General features: G+C 45.5%; 2 protein-coding genes across 5 annotated transcripts in view; both read left to right on the top strand.

Moving 5' to 3' along the window:
* Nucleotides 1-4,318: 4,318 nt before the first annotated feature.
* LOC133118290 (tissue-type plasminogen activator-like) lies at nt 4,319-14,922 on the top strand. Its single transcript, XM_061228153.1, has 11 exons — nt 4,319-4,379; nt 6,786-6,874; nt 7,172-7,202; nt 7,335-7,418; nt 7,961-8,111; nt 8,671-8,768; nt 9,569-9,764; nt 10,249-10,400; nt 11,715-11,855; nt 12,192-12,340; nt 13,250-14,922. The coding sequence occupies exons 2-11, from the start codon at nt 6,818-6,820 to the stop codon at nt 13,442-13,444; spliced, it is 1,254 nt and encodes a 417-aa protein (XP_061084137.1). The 5' UTR covers nt 4,319-4,379; nt 6,786-6,817; the 3' UTR covers nt 13,445-14,922.
* An 8,304-nt stretch (nt 14,923-23,226) lies between these two features.
* LOC133118082 (vinculin-like) overlaps nt 23,227-24,650 on the top strand; it is a 49,550-nt gene continuing 48,126 nt past the window's right edge. For 2 of the 4 annotated variants that reach the window (XM_061227781.1, XM_061227780.1), the window contains exon 1: nt 23,227-23,637. In XM_061227781.1, coding sequence (XP_061083765.1) covers nt 23,470-23,637 — 168 coding nt within the window. In that variant the 5' untranslated portion in view covers nt 23,227-23,469. The remainder of the gene's footprint in view (nt 23,638-24,650) is intronic. The other 2 variants (XM_061227779.1, XM_061227778.1) reach the window with 1 other exon arrangement.

Below are 24,650 nucleotides of genomic sequence, written 5' to 3'. Positions count from 1 at the left end.
TCACACACACACACACTCACACTCATACACTCACACACACTCACATGTACACACACACACACTCATACACTCACACACACATGTACACACACACACACACACTCACACTCATACACTCACACACATGTACACACACACACTCACTCACACTCACACACACTCACATGTGCACACACACACTCATACACACAATATATTACACCCCTTATCTGCAAAAACATGATGCTCTCAGTGCATCGATTTCAAAATATCTGTGTTTATCAAAAATGAAATAACTTTAATAATCATGTCTCACAGAAACTAAAACGTATTCTGAAGCAATGCTATTGATATTTTCCTCCACTTGCTGAAGTTTCATCTCATCCTCATCCTCGGCTTGATTATTTTAGTGCACAAGCAGTTTTTTTTACAGATGTGTGGAGTCCACGCATTGCTTATTTCAGGGCCTTGGTTTCCTCGGCTCTGTGCTGGTTGAGCTCGACTCCCTGCCTGGTAGCAGGCAGGGCTGCAGACGGAAGATGATGCATCTGACAGTGGAAAGAAATGCACTCCTTACACCGCATGAGTCACTTTTCGGTGGTAATAATAGCGCTGTTGCAACTGCAATCCGTAATTCACAGTGCAGGGCACCTGCTGACAGCACAAACATGCCCGGGGAATCGGCATCAGGCCATCGTCTGTAAATCAAATGAAATCAAGATGTATTTATTCACCTAATTTCACAAACAATTCACACAGAATGGTTTGTCTCTGGTCAGCCCCTCACCTACACCCCCTCGTTCCCCACACCGTGAATCTGGTAAAGAGATGGCCAAACTGATATCTGATGAAGTGCAGATTTTTCGCATAATCGATCAGATGATTCTGTACCACAAATGCACTGATGATCAGTGGATTAGCTCTGCCCTGTGGATACACAGGGTGGTTATGTCTGAACTGATGAACTGTCTCAGAGGAAGTGTTACAGAGGAGTGCGTGTAACTGGGGGATAAATGTGTTATACACTGGGGTGCAAAATGTGGGCACTCCTGGTTTAAATGTCTGTTACAAGGAATCTGTATGTGATCAAAAACGAACTTGAACTGTAAATGGAGCTCTGCAAATTTTGAAGCAAAATTGCTTATTATTTTCATTTTTTACTGTTTATAAATTATAAAAATTATTTCAAATTTGAAGAAATGTGTCATGTTTAACGTTGTACCATTTAGAGGTCAGGTTTGCTTCTGTTCATTTAGATACTAATTGTAAAAGGTTTTTTGACCAGGGGTGCCCAATTTTTTGCGTACTACTGTATGTGTGTATTGTCATAACAAGTTGCGAATACATTTTTTTTATCTAATTGCTTTCAAAAAGGGTCTGAGGTATCCAATCTTATCCAGAAAGGGCTGGTTCAGCACTACCACACCTGATTCTACTAATCCTCAATCGAGACCTTGACGAGTAGAATCAGGTGTATTAGGAAAGGTGTGTGCGTCCACGCGCAGGGTCGGTGGACTGCCACAGCCCGGTCCAGTTTCTTTTCCGTGTCCTGAGTGATCCAGACTCGTGCTCACTGAGTTCCTCTATTAACTGGGTTTGAAGCGGTTCACGCTGCTAACGGCGAGGTTATGTGACCTGAGCCGTGTTCCCTTTCACTGTCAGTTACCAGCTGATGAATGTAGGTAACAGAGCCAAAATGGATGCTGCACAGAGGTAACGGGGGTCGAGTTAATCAACCGCCTGGTTTTTAAAATAACTTCTTACAAACAACTTTGTGGAAAGAAATCCGCTTGTGTATCAACATGCGCTTCATGACAGTTTCATTTTGTACAAACTGACATGGGACATTTGAAGTGCAGTGGTAATACTCACTCACCCTTGTAGTGGAGGGTGATGAAGTGGACATTTACTTCAATGAAATTATAACTAACGCAAAAAACTAATGCTAAGCTAATGCTATCACTTGTTTTATATTTTTTACTTGCTTTAAAACTTATTTTAAAAAGTTCTTATGGTCTCACTGCACAGGCTCTTCAATTTCACAAACATTGTCTTCCCCCCAAAAAAAAACACTTAGATGAAAACAGGATGTCTTATGCCCTTTGGATGTTGCGTCAGTATTCTGCCTCACAAAGGCAATTCTGGAAGTTTTCCTGATGCATAACTGTGAACATAAATGTTTGGTTTGGTGTGGTGTGGGGAGGGGGGCCGTTGAAAATAAAAACCACACACGGAAGATTAATTCTTAACACGTGCATATCTCTGACCATACTGCAGCAACCAAAAACCCACCGCCCGTGGCAGGTGTGAATCCTTCTGAACTGAAATGGTCGAAGGAAAAACGATAAATCAAATTGTAGCACTCCAGCTCCTGATAGCAGGTTGATCCAACGCCATCAAATTCAAGCCTATGCATATGAATATCTCTCCTGACTCATAGTGTGAATCGCCCATTTGCCCACGCTCCGCTATACCAATTGTGAACCAGTTCCTTCCTGTGTCCGCATGTCGACCGTCTGTGCAATTCCGGCCAAATTCTTTTCAAAAGCTGTAAATACAAGAGGCTTCCTATGACCAATGTGTGTGTCAAGGCAGTGTCCAGACACACAGTTGTATGGTCTGTCCCCAAGGAGTAAGATTGTAGTGCGATTGTATTTCCGGCAAAGTGAAGAATTAACCATGGGTCAGCCCAAGCGCTCTGTGTGCTGTGACCAGTCTGTCGCTGTGACTCTGAGCTGCTTGGACTTCAGGAGGAGTAATAATTAACCAGGCCAGGGAGAGACACTCAGCATCAGGCAATGTGAATTTGGTGTTAATTATCGTGATTTTTTTGACGTTCTTATGAATCATGTGAAAGTAGTTAAACACACACACAGACACACACACACACACACATATACATACACACACTCACATAGTCCTACACACACACACACACACACATATATATACACACACACACACACACACACATATACATACACACACTCACATAGTCCTACACACACACACACACACATATACATACACACACACACACACACACACACATATACATACACACACACACACACACACACACATATACATACACACACACACACACACACACACACACACATATACATACACACACACACACACACACACACACACCCAGTACAGGCTAAAAGTAGTAGGGCACCTGTTGTTTGAAAAAAGCTATCATGCAATCTAGCATGCATTTATTGAACTGCAAACCAACACACAAATATTACTATTAAATTTCTACCCAAAATAACACACAAAGATGAGTTTTATGAAAGTAATCTTAGATAAGACTTTCCTCAAAATAGACTCAAATAGACTAATTAGAATTAAACCAGTTATTGGAAGTCCATCCAATCATGTAAAGGGTGTAAGAGTGGGAGGACGCTGAAGCCTTCTCCAGCAGAGTACAGACGCATGTTTGAAGAGATACGCTGTATATATTACCCAGAACGGTAATCGTTTACCGCTTATTCATGAATGAATGATTACATTACATTTTATTTAGCAGACGCCTTTATCCAAAGCGACATACAAAAACGTACATATCAAGCTCACAGAACTAACAACCCAACAGGTCGGATAAGGTACAATCCGCAGATGGCTGCAAAGCCATGAACATCACATACCGTACATCTCACTGTAGGTGCAAGGCTGTAGGGTTGTTTTGTATTTATTGGTACTCGGGGGTCAGTGGAATCATGAACTCCAATGACATTCCAAAGACAAATACCAAGACATTTTCGCCGAAAACATACCCCAGGATCAACCAAGAAGTGGTTAGCTGATCACAAATGTGCTGTTTTGCAATGGCCACCTCAGTCCCCAGACTTATTCAGATCGAAATTCTTCGCAAATTGGTTGCGCACACCAATGAGAGTACACAGTTACAGTAAAATGTCCAGTGTTAACTCAACATTAACAGAATGCATGCAGTCCAATGGGGACCGTCTCTGGTCTGAGAGTTTAATTAACACTGAACATTTTACTGTGCAACATTGCCGAGCACTATATCATCTCAATGGGGCTGATTTCGACTAACTGTGTTTGGAAAACTGGCCGTGATTGTGAGGCGAGTGTTCGTTTGTCCATTGACACCATTTCCTCTGTTTGCGCATGAGCTCTTCCTGTCCTGTATTAACTTCTTGTGAATTGGGGAGAGTTGCGGGAGAAGGTAGGCTGTGGTTTATCAGTATGAATCATTTCGGGTTTCTGTTTAAGTCACCCGTGATGATACAGACACCAGCCAATCAGTCCCTTTGTTTATACAAGTAGTCGGCTCCACCCACCTAAATAGCTGCTCCATAAAACACTCACATTTTCAGTGCAGCGTTTTACAGAGACAAGAAACATCGAGTTCAACTCTTAGAAAGGTAAGCTTCTTTCCGAATGCTAAGTGCACCTCGATTCTTTGGGTTGTTGACATGCACAAATAAATACCAACTAACAAAAAAGTCAGACATTCTGTAACCTAATGCTTTCATTTTTCTTGGAATTTGTTCAAATAGAAATTATAAGCATTGTTGATATGGTTAGTGCCATTATGGCGCTAAGCATATCTTCTAAATGAAGATAAAAAGACGTTTATATTTTTGTAAGAGAGCGTTTATTTTGTAAGAGAGCGTTTATTGCATTCAATTAGGCATCCTAGTGCGTTAAATTACGATGTGTGTGTGTGTGTGTGTGTGTGTGTGTGTGTATATATACATGCAGTAACTTGTAACTTCTGTCACTTGTAACTTGTAACTTCTGTCAGTGTAGAAGGCGATGTTACAGTGGTACTGAATTTGGACAGTTTATTTTGTAGTGCTGCTTCTCATTTAGACGAAAATACGGCGGGAGTGTTTTTGTTCGTGCCAGTAAAAGCAACACGCTACTATGTAGTACTCTAGTCGATCTGATTCACAGTGTCTAGTCCTGCACGGCTAAAATGAAGTTTACAGAAACTACAGATGTTTTCAAAAAATGGTTCAAATCAAGTGGTTAAAATTCCACTTTGTCTTGACTTGACTTTAGGGTGACTAAGCTATTGCTATTGACTGCTGGAATAGCTTCATTAACTGCATAAAAATCTTTTTGTGCTCGGGTAGGAGCCCTAAACCTCTATCTAAAATGTAGATTTGCCCCTATTGGAGTCATACAGACCATTAATACTGGTTATTTAATACTGGGAATTTTGCTCTTCATAGAATATAATCGAGCTGCAGCAAGTTCAGTGTAAAATCACGGAGTTTCTCTAGGGTGAGTTTTTAAAAAGAGGCTACACTCAAAAGTCAGGTGTCAGAGAAGGTTGTTGCTCTGTGTCTGTAAAACGCACTTGTGAATCGCTTTGGATTAAAAGCGTCTGCCAAATAGCTCAAATGTAAATGTGTCTCAACTCCGCGTCGCTATTGCAAGGGCTCTTCATAAGGCAGAATTACTGGTACTCGAGGTCAGTATTGGAACTTTCACACTTTTCGCACCTACCAGATAGACTCCTATATACTGTACACCTACCTACTGTATGGAGGGTTCTGTCAAGAACTGAAAAAGGCTTCCTCTGTAGAAAGGAATCCTCGAACTGTTTTTCACACACACACACACACACACACACACACACACACACACACACACACACACACACACACACTCTCTCACCACTCTGCGCATAACTTTACTAATTTGTGTTTGACTGACTTGCACTTTTACTGCGTTACAAATTGAGAATGCAGGAAAAATGAAATAGTACAAAAGCGCAAACCATAATCACATTAGTGCACGTCCGTGAGCAATGCCGAACATTCTTCCCCGATCGTAGCCGCCGGCCGGTGTCAGGGCACTGCATGTTTTCAGAAGGTCAGCCTGTGGTGGAGCCTGTCCGCGCTTCCTCTTGCGTTTGTGCGGACGTTGTTATTCCTCGGTGGACAGCTGCGTTTTCTCACGCATGTCTGCTCTCGTCACGAGCGAAACGGGAAGCTGCGCTGTGGTGCCGCCTGAGCGGCCCTTGCTCGAATCCCAGCCCTTCCTGTGTGGAGTCTGCATGTTCTCCCCGTGTCTGTGTGGAGTCTGCATGTTCTCCCCGTGTCTGTGTGGAGTCTGCATGTTCTCCCCGTGTCTGTGTGGAGTCTCCATGTTCTCCCCGTGTCTGTGTGGAGTCTGCATGTTCTCCCCGTGTCTGTGTGGAGTCTGCATGTTCTCCCCGTGTCTGTGTGGAGTCTGCATGTTCTCCCCGTGTCTGTGTGGAGTCTGCATGTTCTCCCCGTGTCAGTGTGGAGTGTGCATGTTCTCCCCGTGTCTGTGTAGAGTCTGCATGTTCTCCCCGTGTCTGTGTGGAGTCTGCATGTTCTCCCCGTGTCTGTGTGGAGTCTGCATGTTCTCCCCGTGTCAGTGTGGAGTCTGCATGTTCTCCCCGTGTCTGTGTGGAGTCTGCATGTTCTCCCCGTGTCTGTGTGGAGTCTGTATGTTCTCCCCGTGTCTGTGTGGAGTCTGCATGTTCTCCCCGTGTCTGTGTGGAGTCTCCATGTTCTCCCCGTGTCTGTGTGGAGTCTGCATGTTCTCCCCGTGTCTGTGTGGAGTCTGCATGCTCTCCCCATGTCTGTGTGCTTGTATGCACTCTCCTTTTGACCTTTCAAAACAAGCAATTATTAAGCAATTATTAAGCATCTGAAATTAGGAGAAGATGGAAATAAAAACCAACTCTCATTTCCAAATAAGGAGGCACATGAGTTCCCCCCCCCCCCCGAGAAGACCAAGAGTCACATGAAGGTGCATTGTTCCTCATATCTGCCTTTTTCTTTCAGAAGCTCCAAATAAGGAAGGACGCCGGCTAAAAATGAAATCACTTCTGAGCCTGCTCCTGGTGGTGGCCGCGGCCTCCGGCCTGCAGATGGTGAGGGGACGTCACAGAGACACAGAGCACCATGACTTCTGCTTTCGCTCTCTAAAATAACCATCACTGTGTGACACCATGAAGTACACAACATATTTGCAAGAGTATACTTAACATTTTTGTCAAAGGCTGAAAAGGCTGAGATTGCAGGCCCTGGTGTGTTTTTGTTTCACCCCGTTCTGGAGCTTGTGAAGGGGGCTTGAGAAGGGGGCTTGTGAAGGGGGCTTGAGAGACAGTGAGAGGAGGACGTGGCTGCTCCTACAGAGGGGTGTGACTGTGCTGTGTTTATTCTCCCAGGACCCGAAGAGTCATTACAGTCTGCGCTCAGGTATGAACACCATTACAACAATACACACTCACACACACACACACACACACACACACACACACACACACACACACACACTCTCACACACACACACACTCACACACACTCACATATCTGTGCATCTCTTTACAGGTTCCAGGTGTAGAAACGGAGGGACGCTCAGGCGCGGGTTCTGCGACTGTCCTCCAGGGTTTCGTGGAAAAAAGTGTGAGATCGGTAAAGCACCCTGTTCTCTTTAATTATAATAATAATAATTTGTTATTTAGCTGACGCTGTTATCCAAACTGACCTACAGTTGATTAGATGAAGCAGGGGACAATAGCCCCTGGAGCAATGTGGGGTTAAGGGCCTTGCTCAAGGGCCCAACAGCTGCACTGATTTTATTGTGGCACCAACCTTCCGGGTTCCAGTCATGTACCTTAGCCACTAGGCTTAGCCACAGGACGGCCTGTAGCGTAGTGGTTAAGGTGCATGACTGGGACCCCCAAGGTCGGTGGTTTGATCCCCGGTGTAGCCACAATAAGATCTGCACAGCCGTTGGGCCCTTGAGCAAGGCCCTTAACCCCGCATTGCTCCAGGGGAGGATTGTCTCCTGCTTAGTCTAATCAACTGTACGTTGCTCTGGATAAGAGCGTCTGCCAAATGCCATTAATGTAATGTAGGCTACAGGTGCCCATCTAAACCCGCTTTCAAATCAACGCAGCGCATGAGAAACATCACCTGTCTGACTTGCATCACTATCCACTGTTTACATTCAGACCAATCAGAGGAGTGCTTCAGTGGTGATGGGCGGGACTACCGAGGCACGGCTGCCCAATCTGAGAGTGGGCAAAGGTGTCTGGGGTGGAACTATGTCAGAATCGTACATCGACTTCGACCAGTTGTACAAGATGGAGGGAATTATTGCAGGTACATTTTTAGCCCTTTTAGAGACTCTTCTTACATTCTGCACACACCACAAATGAAACACTCGGACGTTGTCTGCGTGGAGTTGGTTTTACACTCATGGGGGCCGGTGCCAAAACCTTGAAATCAGCAGTCTAGCTATGGTGTGGGAACCTCTGCTCACTGCAGGCAATGTGCCAGTGGGGGAAATACTCTTAGTCTCTGATGTCCGCTGTCCAATACTACCTCTTCCCATTTTTTTACAAAAATGTCCTTCCTTAAGTAATGTCTCCCGTTTGTTATGTTATGATGTTATGAGTCATTGCATTGCAATGTTTCACACACTAAAGCAGAAAACATCTTGCACAATCCCCTTTCCAAACCATGGAACAGTGAATTCACACTTCACAGTACCTGGAATATTGGACGGAGCGTAAGCACCATACAGCAATACAGCTGCTAATTGGGAATGTGATTAGAAGCGTGGTTCGGAATCTAATGGGAATGTTGGTAGCGTCATTGGGAATGTGACTGGGAATGTCATTGGGAATGCCTTTGGGAATATGGTATTTTTTGTCTGCAGGAATCCAGACCAGAGTGACAGGCCGTGGTGCTGGGTCCGGTCGGGTCGGAAGATCACCAAAGAATTCTGCAAGATCCCACGTTGTGAGGAGGAGTTGAGTAAGTGGGAAACCCATCTTTAAAACCTTCCCTGCTCTTATATCTCTCTTTATTGGCGGTGTTGGTGTGTATTGACAGTGTTGGTGTTTAATGGCGGTGTTGGTGTGTATTGACAGTGTTGGTGTGTATTGACGGTGTTGGTGTGTATTGGCGGTGTTGGTGTTTAATGGCAGTGTTGGTGTTTAATGGCAGTGTTGGTGTGTATTGGCGGTGTTGGTGTTTAATGGCGGTGTTGGTGTTTAATGGCAGTGTTGGTGTGTATTGGCGGTGTTGGTGTTTAATGGCAGTGTTGGTGTGTATTGACAGTGTTGGTGTTCAATGGCAGTGTTGGTGTGTATTGGTGGTGTTGGTGTTTAATGGCAGTGTTGGTGTGTATTGACAGTGTTGGTGTTCAATGGCAGTGTTGGTGTGTATTGGCGGTGTTGGTGTGTATTGACGGTGTTGGTGTGTATTGGCGGTGTTGGTGTTTAATGGCAGTGTTGGTGTTTAATGGCAGTGTTGGTGTTTAATGGCGGTGTTGGTGTTTAATGGCGGTGTTGGTGTGTATTGGCAGTGTTGGTGTTTAATGGCAGTGTTGGTGTGTATTGACAGTGTTGGTGTTTAATGGCAGTGTTGGTGTTTAATGGCGGTGTTGGTGTGTATTGACAGTGTTGGTGTTCAATGGCAGTGTTGGTGTGTATTGACAGTGTTGGTGTTCAATGGCAGTGTTGGTGTGTATTGACAGTGTTGGTGTTTAATGGCGGTGTTGGTGTTTAATGGCAGTGTTGGTGTTTAATGGCAGTGTTGGTGTGTATTGGCAGCACCCGAGTCGTGTGGCGAGAGGCGTCAGAAGCGGTTTAAGGTGGTGGGCGGGACCGTAACCACAGTGGAGACCCAGCCCTGGATTGCATCAATCTTCCACAAGGTCCGCGCGGCCAGGAGACCAGTGTTCAGGTGCGGGGGCACACTGATCGCCCCCTGCTGGGTGCTTTCGGCTGCACACTGCTTCCCCGATGGGTAAGGATGGCGCCTTTCAGTGGGGGGGCACCTTTCAGTGGGGGGACACCTCTGGGAAAATATGTTACCCATAGAGGCACATAGGCGGGCCACCCAAAGGGGTAGACCTATTCGTCAGAACACTGGTGCAAAGTCACGCTCCATCAGCTGAAAACGCGTACGTAGAGTAGCCTAAGATTTAGAGCAGATGCGTAGTGTAAAATATTGAATGCATACGTAGCTTTTTAAACCGTACAATTTTCAACTCATTCGTAGTGTATAACTTTGAAAGCACACATTGTGTAGAATTCCCAGTGCATACCAACATCTGCACCATTTTTTTCCCTCCATATTACAATTATTTTCCACACGCAACACTTTAATAGTCATTCATCATAGTTATTCTTGGTTCCTGCTTTTAGTCACAGGCCTGATATAGAACAGACAGCCGCAGAATTGCTTCCTCGCAAACGAACGCTTCCTCTTCTGATCCGCTGTCCTGCAGAGCTGCGACCAGCGTCAGCCGCCTGTCCGTGGTCCTGGGGAAGAACGCCCTTAACGAGACCGACCTCCAGAGAGAGCAGCACTTCCAGGTCCACCGACTCATCGTTCACGAGGAGTTCGACAACAAGGACCAGAGCTTCAACAACGACATAGGTACGCCCCTGCGTGACCGCGATGTGCTAACGGCTGCTTCTCAGACGTGCTTGCTCAGGCCTGGCCGTGGATCAGCGTAATTACTTCACCGGAGAATCCCTGGGGGATATACAACGGCGTGAGGAGTGCAGAGAGGCCTGTTTGTGTGGTTTTGAGACCTGGCCTTGTTTGACCCACTTTATCAGCCGGCCACGCCCGTTGGATGCAGCGAGGAGAGTCATGCTTTCCGCCGGGCCCGGCCTCCGCCCTCACGGTCTCCCTCGCTGACTTCCCCTTTATGTAGGTCAGCCAAAACACAAACAGGGCCCTGGAGCTCTGCCTGATTTTCTGACTGTCCGGCGCAGATAATGTGATTTTACTCCGGATATGACTGCTGCCTGACTGCTGTGGACCAACATTCGTAGCAGCAACTTGGCAGTTCTCGCTAGACACATGGGCAGTTTATGCATTAAAAATGAAGTATGAAAATAATGTGTGTGTGTGTGTGTGTGGGGGGGGGGGGGGGCGATGTTAAAATATAGATGCTAATATTGTGTACTGGACACTAACACAGTGATGCTAACGGAGTGTGCAGCGATGCTAACGGAGTGTGCAGGGATGCTAACGGAGTGTGCAGCGATGCTAACGGAGTGTGCAGCGATGCTAACGGAGTGTGCAGGGATGCTAACGGAGTGTGCAGGGATGCTAACGGAGTGTGCAGCGATGCTAACGGAGTGTGCAGCGATGCTAACGGAGTGTGCAGGGATGCTAACGGAGTGTGCAGGGATGCTAACGGAGTGTGCAGGGATGCTAACGGAGTGTGCAGGGATGTTAACGGAGTGTGCAGCGATGCTAACGGAGTGTGCAGGGATGCTAACGGAGTGTGCAGGGATGCTAACGGAGTGTGCAGGGATGCTAACGGAGTGTGCAGCGATGCTAACGGAGTGTGCAGCGATGCTAACGGAGTGTGCAGGGATGCTAACGGAGTGTGCAGGGATGCTAACGGAGTGTGCAGGGATGCTAACGGAGTGTGCAGGGATGCTAACGGAGTGTGCAGCGATGCTAACGGAGTGTGCAGGGATGCTAACGGAGTGTGCAGGGATGCTAACGGAGTGTGCAGGGATGCTAACGGAGTGTGCAGGGATGCTAACGGAGTGTGCAGGGATGCTAACGGAGTGTGCAGCGATGCTAACGGAGTGTGCAGGGATGCTAACGGAGTGTGCAGCGATGCTAACGGAGTGTGCAGCGATGCTAACGGAGTGTGCAGGGATGCTAACGGAGTGTGCAGGGATGCTAACGGAGTGTGCAGCGATGCTAACGCTGTGTGCCTTGCAGCTCTGCTGGAGATCAGAAGCAGTTCAGGAAAGTGTGCGGTGCGCAGCGAGTCCGTGCGGACCGCCTGCCTGCCCCCAGAGCACCGCATGCTGCCCCCGGGGGCCGTCTGCGACGTGGCGGGGTACGGGAAGGAGGGCGAGCGTAAGACTGCTTTTTCTCTAATGTCGACCCAGGAATGTTATGTTGTGTAATGTAGTGTAATATGTTATGGACTGTAATGTTGTGTAATCTAATGTAATATAATGTAATGTACTGTAATGTTATGTTGTGTAATGTAGTGTAATATGTTATGGACTGTAATGTTGTGTAATCTAATGTAATATAATGTAATGTACTGTAATGTTATGTTGTGTAATGTAGTGTAATATGTTATGGACTGTAATGTCGTGTAATCTAATGTAATGCAGTGTAATGTAATATATTGCTCTGTGATGAGATGTATTGGGCCACTCTAAAGTCGCACTGTGCTGTCTCCAGACCTCTGGTACATCTCCCAGTACCTCAGGCAAGCCCAGGTGGAGCTGGTGGCCCAGAGCGTCTGCACGGACAAGGAGTACTACGGGAGTCTGGTCACCGACAACATGTTCTGTGCGGCCAGTCCTGACTGGAGCAAGGATGCCTGCAAGGTACGCCTCTCCTCACTCTGTTGGCTGTTAAGAGGCAGCCATTTTGTGTGTTGAAAACGGCTCTGATCTGATGGCAGACCTGGGTCAAATAAATGATTGTTTTGGATTTTAAATACTTTTCTATGCTTTACTGAGCTTGTCTGGTGTATTGCAACCTATGGAATACTCTTGAGAGCTCAAACCCTGCCATCAGGTTCTCTTGGGTGGCCCAATTGCACAAGGTAAGATCAATCGAGCACAGAAAAGTATTTGAATCCGAAAAAATTACGTATTTGACCCAGGTCTGCTTTATAGACATCATGCCTTCAAAAACACTGCAATAAAGTCACTGAAGGTAGGACAGCATCATAGTCTGTCATCACTTTCTCATCCAACCATGCGCCTGCACTCACTAACAGATGATCTGCACTCTACACGCTAACAGACACAGTGTGTGAGCGGTTAAGATGATCTGTACTCTACACGCTAACAGACACAGTGTGTGAGCGGTTAAGATGATCTGTACTCTACACGCTAACAGACAGACAGTGTGTGAGTGGTTAAGATGATCTGTACTCTACACGCTAACAGACACAGTGTGTGAGCGGTTAAGATGATCTGTACTCTACACGCTAACAGACAGACAGTGTGTGAGCGTTTAAGATGATCTGCACTCTACAGGCTAACAGACACAGTGTGTGAGCGGTTAAGATGATCTGTACTCTACACGCTAACAGACAGACCGTGTGTGAGCGGTTAAGACGCGGATGCTAGTCTGCGCTCTCCTGCAGAGCACGGTCGACCTACAGCGACCGTCCCACATTCTGCACATTCCAGACTCGTGCACACTCCCACCTGGGACATGAACATGAGCTTGCTCATGCTGGAGGCCCGGAGGCAGTAGATGAACTCTCTTTCTCTGTCGCACAGAGTGACTCGGGGGGGCCCCTGGTCTGTGAGGTGGACGGCCGGATGTTCCTCTTCGGGATCGTGAGCTGGGGCCATGGCTGTGCCATGGAGTTCCGGCCTGGCGTCTACACCCGCGTCACCAACTACAACCGCTGGATCAGGAAGAGCACGGGGCTCAGCGCCATCACCGCCGGGTCCATGTACCCCCAGAAGTGACCCCTGACCCCTGACCCCTGACCTCTACCCTGAGTGCAGCTGCTTCCATTGCTCAGGCACGAGGAGAAACGGCCTCGCGGACTCTCTCTCTCTCTCTGGCGCTCCCTGGCGGACGTGCCTGTGTGTTACAGTGCCTCTCTGCTGTGTGGGACTCCTGTGTTCAGAGTCACTGAGTTCTCAGGTTTTGAAATGGTGAATCAATGCGCAATGCAATGCTGGGGGCGCATTTGCTGTTCTGTTATTACATTACTGTTATTTAGCTGATGCTTTTTATTCAAAGCAACTTACAGTTGATTAGATTAAGCACGGGCCAATCCCCCCCCCCCCGGAGCAATGTGGGATTAAGGGCCTTGCTTCAGGGCCCAACAGCTGCACTGATCTTATTGTGGCCACACTGGGGCTTGAACCAACAACTTTCCGGTCAAGCCCCTTAGCCACAAAGCAATAGGCTGCCCCTATCAAAGGAGCTTCACGCAAAGCAAGTGGCCTTTTAGAAACCTGTTTTACATGCTGAAACTCCTCATAGATCTTGGTCTGATATGTGCAGCACACAGTAATGGCTGCCTGTGTTAGTCCGGAGAACTCAAATCTTATTGGATATAACACGTCATTCATAGGTGTGGCTGGACCAATCGAAGCGAAGCATAAAGTACAGGTAAACTGCAGTATTCTGCTTGTAGATGTTTCTGTGAAGGCAATCAAAGACCCATCAGCTGTGAAACGATGCCGTCACGTTTCTTTACAATGTTACATTTTTGTTATATTATAGGCCCTATATGGGGAACCCAGACTGTAGGCCAGTCTCTCTGTTTCCCTGTCCTCAGTGTGAGTCAAGGCTTAACTTCGCACAATGGGATTTAAGGGCTTTAACGTTCTTACTCACCCTGTATCACTGAAGGAGGAATGCCTTCCTGCCCTGGTCATCTGCCCCCGTTACCCCGAGCAGGTCTCAGGTGGTGTTGAGTGACTGGGGGGGGGGACGGTCCCAGTCTGCTGGAGCACTGGGAGCACTGGGAGCACTGGGAGCACTGGGACCATCGCACACTCTTACACTTCCCCAGTTAGTCATGCCAGCTGCGTTCATACCAGCCCCTGTGACTGGATGTCATTCCCAGTCCTGCGCACATTCCTCGCCCTGTCTGCTCCCTGCGCTGTCGTGTGAAGCGCGGCTCTTGTGAATATTTTAATACATTAAATTAAGAGGTGTTTTGTTTTTTTATTACGTTTTGTTTCAATTGTCAGCTATTGTTTTATCTGCATAGTTGTTCTTATTTAAGTTTGAATGGATTGTCTGTGGTGGAAAAAAGGCACATGCGTTTTTTTTACTTGTGGCCATTTTGTACTTCAGTAATTGGTTTACTGGAAAAGGCTGGTTCCTGTTTGTACACATATCGTCTGTAATATGCAACTTTTATACATTTTTATTTATGTAAAGGCCTACTTTCAGGCTGCAATAAAGCTTTTCAGCACATTTTAAATGTGATTAAGTGCCCTGCTTGTTGGATGTTAATGCTGTTAAGTGCCCTAGTAGCAGCTTAAGTGGATGTACTGTAGCTCACTAGGGTTAGATAACATTGGTTTTCACTCCTTGAATGTGTTTCAGACATTGTGTGGCCTTCTCTGATGAGGTTTCTTTATTGTCAACACAGGACACCATTTCCCAGGATCCCACAGCACTACTGTGTTTATAACGAGAGTAACAAGCTCATCACTCTCTAAAAGGCCTGTAGCTCAGCCATTGCGACTGTTGCTGAATTCATTTCTGAGGGTTATTTCCAAACTGCTGCCCCTTATAATGTGAAAGAACATTGTTCACTGCTTCTCCTTTCATCCCATCAGAAGGGAAGTTCCTGTTTTGAGTAACCACATTTGCAACACCTTCCCAAAAACAAAGGTGTTACATTACATTACGCTACATTATTGGCAGACGCTCTTATCCAGAGACTAATGATCAGACTAAGCAGGAGACAATCCTCCCATGGAGCAATGCAGGGTTAAGGGCCTTACTCAAGGGCCCAACGTCTGTGCGGATCTTATTGTGGCTACACCGGGATTAGAACCAACAACCTTGTGTGTCCCAGTCATGAACCTTAACCACTATGCTACAGGCCGTGTTCATGCGTGTGGGTGAGAAACCTGTTTGGACACACCACAGACCACAACAATTAGGCTGGTTTTCCCTGCTGAGTTGTTTTTTAAATGTCTGGTTTTTGAACAATAGGTGCCTTTCTCTTCTTTACAAAGGGCAAAAGGGCATTAGGTTGTTTCTGTACTCATGCATAAATCAGTGTGCTAGCATGCTGTTAAACTGATAAACAGTAATTCAATTGAGATGAATCTTGAAAATGAAAAATATTCAATAGTTTCTGATTTTATTTTTATTTTTGTCAAGACACACTAGCCACTACACTCATGTTGCATGTTCAAAGCAGTGTTTGCAGAAAGCTTATTTTTCCTACCTACTGTATACTGTGTGGTTTCTAGGAATTAGTAAAAGCTGTTAAAGAGATGTACACACACTTTCTGTACATAATTACGTCTTCAAGACGCCTGGGGTAATCGCAGCACTGACCACCATTTTGTGTGTATGAAAGTTATGGGCGTTTCTCACAGCATCTGTGCACAAACACCGGAGGTCTACATACACAATGCATTTCCTCCTGAGAGCAACCTAATCTGAAGCAATTATGTCTTGTTTGTACACTGTGGTTACACTTGACGTGTATTCCCACGTCTCCCTGCCCGCCTGTCTGGGGAATTTGGCTGTTGCAGCAGTGGATGTTGATGAAGAGTTATTCGGATGAGACGGTAAACCGAGGTCCTGACTCACTGTGGTCATTAAAGATCTCGTGACGCCCATCGCAAAGAGTAGGGGGTTCCCCAGGTGTCCTGGCTAAGTTCCCAAACTTGGCTCTCTCAACCCGCTGCTTAATCATCCCCTCATTTTATTTGCTAATTCTCTCCCTCCCTCTCCACCTCAGCTGATGTGTGGAGAACATTCTGGCACAAAATGGCTGCCGTTGCGTCACCCAGGTGGGTGCTGCACATCGGTGGTGGTTGAGGCGAGTTTCATCCTCATCACTTAAGAGCTTTCAGTGTGAGAAAAGCACTACAGTATATATATATGTTATTATCATTATTGCAAATTAGAAACAGAAAAAAGCAACGAATCAGTTAGCTGGCATTGTTGGATGTAAGTTATATCCATTTGTATTAAAAAGGCGTCGGTGGCAAACTAAATAGAGTGCTCGTTTAAAATCGAACGCTTGCAGTCTTGAACGCAAGTCAGTTTTTCTAATAAGCATACAGTACCCAGTCCCTGGCCGTTGTTCCTCCTGATTCATCACAGTTACCTTTGAGTTTCTTCTTTGTAAAGAGGCTTTAACAGCAGACGTCGAAGAGGAAGCCGGACCATGCAGCTGAGTGAAGAGTCAGTGGGTACACTCATCAACCATACCCATGGAAAAAGGAGAAGACATTCATCATTTTACTCCATTACCTCATCAGCTATACAAAACAAAGAGTTGATGCTGCATAGTTTCAGTTTAATCATAATGATGATTCACAACCACCGGAGCTGGGCTAATAATAATAATAATAATAATAATACTAATAATAATAATAATAATAATAAAATGTTCCAATGAGAGAGAGAGAGAGAGAGAGAGAGAGAGAGGTGTCTTGTATTGGGTGAGGTGTATCTTTTGAGCAGAGTTGCTTGGTCATCTGCCTCCCAATATTTAAAAGAAACATTAAAATGATGTTGCTATGTGATCCATATGCATCAAAGATCGATGCGTATTGCCTAATACTGCAGCTACATTATGATGGTCCAGACAGTCAAAGGGACAGGTGTAGATGAGAAGGAATCATTAAAAATTAAGACCCTTTGAAGCAAACTAACAGCTGTTCAGCAAAGAGGCATACTCCCACCTGTTTCTGCCGACAGTTATAAATAGCTTCTCCAATATGTCGCATTTATTTTAAAACTCACTTTACTTTGCTGTACTGTTATAAGTTTTGTAGAAGTACCCGGAAACTTGTCTGTTAAACCAAATTATGTTGACATTATGATTATGTTCACAGCATGACAGCTACACTGTTGGAACATCAATACCTGAATCAACATGGAAACCACAGTCAAACACAGGAAGGAGTGGGAACCTATGCACTTGTAAGTCGCTTTGGATTAAAAGCGTCTGCTAAATGACAAAAATGTAAATGTAAAATGTGAACAAAACACACTACAGCAGGGATCAGCTGGTGCTCCACCCTCCCTTTACCTGGGAGTCAGGTGTGACCACCCTCCATTTACCTGGGAGTCAGGTGTGTTCATCCTCCCTTTACCTGGGAGTCAGGTGTGTTCACCCTCCATTTACCTAGGAGTCAGGTGTGACCACCCTCCCTTTACCTGGGAGTCAGGTGTGTTCCACCCTCCCTTTACCTGGGAGTCAGGTGTGCTCACCCTCCCTTTACCTGGGAGTCAGGTGTGTTCACCCTCCCTTTACCTGGGAGTCAGGTGTGAAGATAGTCTGCCCAATCAGTAGCACTGATTACCTGGAACCATCTCTTCAGGCTACACCTTTCCCTCCCTAACTCACCACCATGATTAGCCTTAGACTGTAATGGCACTTATGTATAGATTGTATAGGTATTGTTACTTGTATAGATATTGTTGTTTTTTATTGGTTGTTGTATTGTTGTATTCAGGGTATTCTAGCTGCCAACTGTGGTATGCTAGTTTGAAAGTTGATTGTACTCTTCAAGGGTTCTGATTATCTGTATGTTTACACTAGGACTCGGAACTGTACTGTCCTCTCAGGTCCTCTTTGCACTTGTTCCTGTGTTTGATTTGCACTTTGTTGTACGTCGCTCTGGATAAGAGCGACGTACTAAATGGCTAAATGCCATGTAATGTAATGGAATGGAACAAAAGAAAACCAGGGCTTTGTATTTGAGGGCCAGATTTGGTTATCCCTGCATTAGATAATCATTCCTATGAGCAGGGAACCTCCATTGCAGTGGTCTAAGATCTGTTAAGTGTTACTCAGCACTTAACTGATCAATGAAAGCAGTTAATTACAGTTAACTCACTTCACCTGGTTTCTTGGGTCTGAATCGGTTGCTGATTTTAAGGAGAAAACAGAAGCCAGCCACACCCTGCGGCTCTCCAGGACCAGGCGTGAGGACCACTGGACTAAAGGATTATAATGTAATATACCTTACTTATTTTTAACAGGGCACTTATTTTTTTTACATCCAAAATGCAGGACATCCACGCCAGGGCAATGGCCACAGGGTAATATGAGCTGTCATATATCCTATTTATACAAACCAAGCATGTAACGTTTTTTTTTTACAGCATACCGTATAATCGGATCAGGTTTTGTAGTGGGTAATATCCGGACTGTGTAAAACTAGACACCGGATCACAGACTCACTCGCTGTTGACTTTAATGTGCTCTCGGGAACTTTCACTGCATACTTAAAAACCTGTGCAGCTGTTGCCACTGAGTGGCCCTGCGTCTGAATTACAACTGCAGATGGGATTCTAATTATTCTGGATTCCCGGATTCCATCCGCGCGGCACGGAGAGTGGAGTCCATGTTGAAACTGGACTGAATGCAGATGCTGAATGTTGACCATGTGGACCATAACATTGACTTAATTTTTTTTATTTTTTTTATTTTATGTGTCAAAATGTGTGAAAACAGTCAAACATTGGATAAAGAATGAAAATGCACAATGTGTCTAATATTTTAACTGAAAGGCCTTGCAGCTTTAACCCTTTCAGGTGTAAGATCACAAATTTGTGATTAGAAAGTTCTTAACTGAGCATTCTAATGCTGATGTCACAATCCCTGCTGGTAATTGAAAACAGGAGTTCTAGGACACTGACTTTTTTAAATAGGGAACATTCCAAAATGCATACTTTTCAAAGGGCTACTTCCACAACAAAAAAAGGCAAAATCAATATCTGCCTAACTGTGTGAACGAAGAACAAGAAGTGATGGGTCATTCCCCGAAATGCTCCGTGTGGAAAATACTGCCAGTGAAATCCTACTGAGACTGTTTGGGCTGAAATATTCCCTCAGCACTTAATCTTTCCCTTACACACACACACACCATGCACATGCACACACCACACACACTCTACACACACACACTCACACACACAAACACTCACACACTCACTCACACACACACTCTACACACACACACTCACACACAGACACTCACACACTCACTCACACACACACTGTACACGCACACACACACTCTCACACACACACACACTCACACACACACACGCACACACACTTTACACACACACACGCACACACACACTCTACACACGCACACACGCACACACACACACACACTCTCACACACACACACACACACTCTACACACACACTCTCACACACACACACACACACACACACACACACTCTATACACATACACACACACACTCTACACACACATACACTCTACACACACACACGCACACCCACACACTCTCTCACACACACACACACTCTCACACACACACACACACACACACTCACACACACACACACAGTCTCTCACACACACACACACACACACACATAAATATGTTTTTCAGCTGAAGTGTTCACACTTGCACATCCAGGAACACATTTCCTCTCACCATGTTGAGAATGCATAAATTATTCATCCATCCTCAGGTGGGAATAACATTTTGGCCCGCTATGAAGGTTTATTTTTGAAAATAATATGGTGCCTGACACAGGGCTACATACTTGTGTTCAATTCCCACTCTAATTTGTAAAGTGCAAATGTCGCCTGAACCGCGTTAATGAAGCAGCCCCACTGAATTAATGGCTACCACAAAGCACAAGATATCATATGTTAGCCATTTGGTCACTTCCAGAGAACACGTTTATTCTTTCCCAAGCTGCTCGGTCATTTATGTGAAACTGCGCCCCCATCTGGTCAGCGGTGTGAAAACCAGCAGTGCTTACTCTCGCCACAGGGGGGCAGCAAATCTCTTCTAATTACCTCCAGAAGGCTCAATACACTGCAGGCTCAATCCAGTGTCAAAATGGACAGAAATGTACAGTACTGGTGGATACTGAAAGATATCAACAGGTCAGAGATATATTTACACTACATTACATTGCATTTAGTTGATGCTTTTATCCAAAGCGACTTACAGTTGATTAGAATTGCATTCATAAATATTCGATGTACAACATTTGTATAAGATCACATTTCGCAAGGATATTTGTCACAATGGCTTCCTGCAAAATAATTCTATAACTAGAAAGCTAGTATTTTTAAACAGTGTCTACCTTGCCCACGAGCCACTAAAATATGCATGGTATGATTAAACTTTTATGCATTCTACGCATTTGTTTGCATTATTATTTAAATGTATTCATTTTCATCTGTGTTTAGCCTGCTATAGCTTGCATATGGAATTTTTTTTTTTTCATCTTGTCTCCTTAGTCTTGCCTGTGCACAGATTGTCTGTATTATCCCTGCTTTCATGTTTTTTTCTTTATTAACTGAATGAATGTATTTTGAAGGCTTATAGTACTTGAGATGTGCATTTCATGTGGTTTAGAATTTATTTTCAATATCAATTTTATTATTTTATTTTATTTGTAATTACACAGGATCGTGGCCAACAATATGGAAGCACTTAAACGAGGGACTCAATGTGCATTGAAAGCAGGTGTTTCCACACAGGTCTGACTGAGGTCATTAAGTAATTAACAACCCTGCCTGGCCAAAGTTGGGTCTTGCGGGCAGGACTGGCTGCCTGGAGACCTCAGGGGCTTCCAAAGAGCAGCGGTTGTTGGGGCGAGTTTGGCACGACTTGAATCGGCGGTGTTGAATTAAGTTCATCCCGCGGGTAATGCTGTGAAAGGCGATGTCGGCGCAAAACCCTGGATCCTGACGCCGGTCAATCGGTCTGAGGTACGCGGCTAAACAGGTGAGCAACTCCATTTTCAATCTAGAGGGTGAGGAGGCCATTTTATAAAGAGTCCATCAAGACTTCTCCAGAACAGGAGACCATAGTTGGATTCCGGGCTCCAAAGAACATATGCCATGGGATGCGTCATGTGATCCCTCCATCGACGAAGTACCTGTTGATTGACTGACAGAAGCTGCATACGTCCTACATAAACCCAGATGCGGGTAGATTCCACAATGCATACAAGGTATACTATTTAGAAGGCTGTTACACCAATGTTATTACAGTTTTGTCTTTTCCCAGACTGTGCTATGCGCTGGCTTTTATGTGTACGCCATCTAGCCGTCACGATAATCTAGAAACCCAACAGGCAATCAACATGCCTTTCAGCATCTTTTGAATATAACAAACTAAGCAATAAGAAAGTTATATATTTTTTGTATTTGTCCGTCCCATTTCTACCAACTTATTATTCTAAAACAATTATTTCCACCCTACGCACAAATGTGCAATTTCCCAAGAGCAAACATATGTTCAAATAATATCCCAATCTTAATTCACATTGAAAACATGGAGTTGGACCTCCACGGGTAACTTTGGCAGTCCATGCGTGTTACGCATGAGCAGAAACCAGACACACACAGTGCAGTCAAGCGGTGAAATATTGAACAGGACCGCGGCACCGATGAACCGATCCAGGGAACTCCTTGAGCACAGTGTCCCACGCAATCGGGTTTATTCTGGGTTGCTTGCGTACGGCTATTTGAATACTATGACTAAGCACTGGGAACGGGGGCGATGGAGAAATGCACTCGCTATATTGGGTTTTCCCTGGATGCGCTTATTTACCGATGGAGATCCCTCCAGCGAGTAAACAAGCGACCAAACGTACATACTGTAGCCTACATGCATGAATGCATACATACAATACACACACAAAAAAGCTATCGCAGGGAGATGAACCGACGCAAGAAGATGTTTTGTTTTGTGAGACAGCTTCTCCTGGCCAGCTTTGCACATCGGCGTCGCAATTTAAAAGGATTACTGAGCTGAATGTTAACGGATTAATACGGAGGAATACTCGCATACTTGGAGCAGAGCAATGTCACTCAACCACACTGGGGGCCTCACATTACCTTTGAGAGGGGTCTAGAATTCAGTGCGGCGACTATCCTTCTCTTCAGAAAACAAGCTGCAAAGTTTCAAAGGGTAACCATCTAATTTTAGGCCTGGTGTCAAGGACTGCGTAAACATGTGAACTTGTGACCTACCTTTAAATGAATCGGGAGTCATATAACAGGGGGCAACGGCTTCTCGGCTTAATAAAAATACCGTTAACATCAGCATTTTGACATCATTCTGACAATTAACCATGTCTTCCTAAACTGCCTGTATGTATTGCCCCTTATGTCTATAGGAACTAGGATGATTATGGAACGGTATGTTCTTATACGTCTGATTAAACCGCACTCGGTTTCACGGCGTTACGGCATAAATTATAGCGAGAGCCTTGTGATTAAATCTGCGAGCTAAATTTAGCATACACTGAGGGACTGGCGCTGGTTTTACGTTACTTTGTTGCTGTCCAACATGATGATGCGCAATAATTCATTGCTCTCTGAAATCCTCGCCTCGCAACTCCGATCCAGCGTTCTCCTTTTTTAGGCAGGAGAATGCATGACGTAATTTGCGAAGAGCTCGCGTCTCGGCAGGAAAGGTAGCGTGGGGGTGACCGAGAACGGGAGCGGCGTTTGCGCGCACCAATCGGCTCCGCGGTTACGCGCGATACCGGGTGTCCCTATTGGCCAGAGGGAGGTGAATCATTCTGTGCAGGTTCAGGCTGCTCACTCGCCAGAAATCGCTGCTGAGCGTCTCACAGTTGCTGGGTTGGAGGGGGAGTGAGGCTTGTAGTTTCCCTCTTAAAGTGGAACTGTCCCGAAAGACATTTGGATTTTTGTGTGTGTGTCCATATCGAAATATAAAATATTGCACAAAGAGAGCGTTTGAGCGAACGCGCATTTTCTCATCTTTCTGGGCAGCGGATCGAAGTTACCACCATGCCGGTGTTTCACACCAAGACCATAGAGAGTATTCTGGAGCCGGTGGCTCAGCAGATATCCCACTTAGTGATAATGCACGAAGAAGGGGAGGTGGACGGCAAGGCGATCCCCGATCTCACCGGACCGGTGGCCGTAGTGCAGGCGGCCGTCAGCAACCTCGTCAGGGTGAGTCCCACGCTTCTATGACGGCTGCTTCAATCCGAGTGAAAAAAATAAAGTGCACTTGCTTTCACGCCGCTGTTGCCCCATACTACATGTGATTTAGAAGATGCTGTCACGCGCAATGTACTATCGCATCGAGTCGGTGCCCGTTCTCGTGGTAACGTCTCACGCGTGTCCGTTCACAACTGCCGAGAAAGTTTGCAGAAGGCATTCGTGCGACGCAATGAATGTGCATTATTTCACGACAATCCAAAAGGATGCGGCGCTCTCTCTTGCACCGGTGGACAGTTGGGCAAGGCTGGCATCTCGCAGTTATCCGGGAAAATGGACTGTTATTTGACATTTGCATGAGCTGCGTGCGAATCCTTCAGTCTTGTGTTCAATGGCATTTCATAACGTACAACTTAATCTTGAATTGAGTGTACAGTATACATTGTCGCCACGCGTCGGACCAATATAACCTACGAAGAGGCTATCTGTGTTTCATCCCAACTGTATTCATTAGCCGACTTTCTACTTTCTCACGCACTCCGGTTGAATTGACTGGTAATAATCAGTCAGTGCGCTCTGATAACTGCTTACGGCAGTAAATAATCCATCATTTCAATGACAACGTTTTGAGTGGCCGTATTCCATACGGGTGTTTACATGACAGCTTGCCGTGCGGTTTAATTCTGATGCACTGGAGAGCCGGAGTTTTTGTCTCGTGTGGAAGAAAAAGTATCTAGGCTATTGATATGGAAGAGCGGTCGTCAGGAACCCCGGGGTAAGTCACGATGCAGTCTGCGTAGATGCGAGTTCAGTGCGGCGAGGAGGGAAACCCTATCTTAGTTTCAGATTAGTCATATTTTGGCAGGCGTCCAGCTGCTCTCGCGGTTAAAGTCCTGCCCGCACTACGTAACAATAGCAACAGGCAGCGCGAGCCTCACAAGGCCTTTCCATCACTAGGTCTGAAAACAGAAACTAGCTCTCTTGTTTCTTGAACCATGCAAGGCTAGTGATAAAAAAGTATGACA

The sequence above is a fragment of the Conger conger genome, chromosome 18 (genome assembly GCF_963514075.1).
Source record: "Conger conger chromosome 18, fConCon1.1, whole genome shotgun sequence".
Lineage (NCBI taxonomy): Eukaryota > Metazoa > Chordata > Actinopteri > Anguilliformes > Congridae > Conger > Conger conger.
Note: the sequence above shows the minus strand (reverse complement) of the source record. Positions and strands in the feature narration are given on the sequence as shown.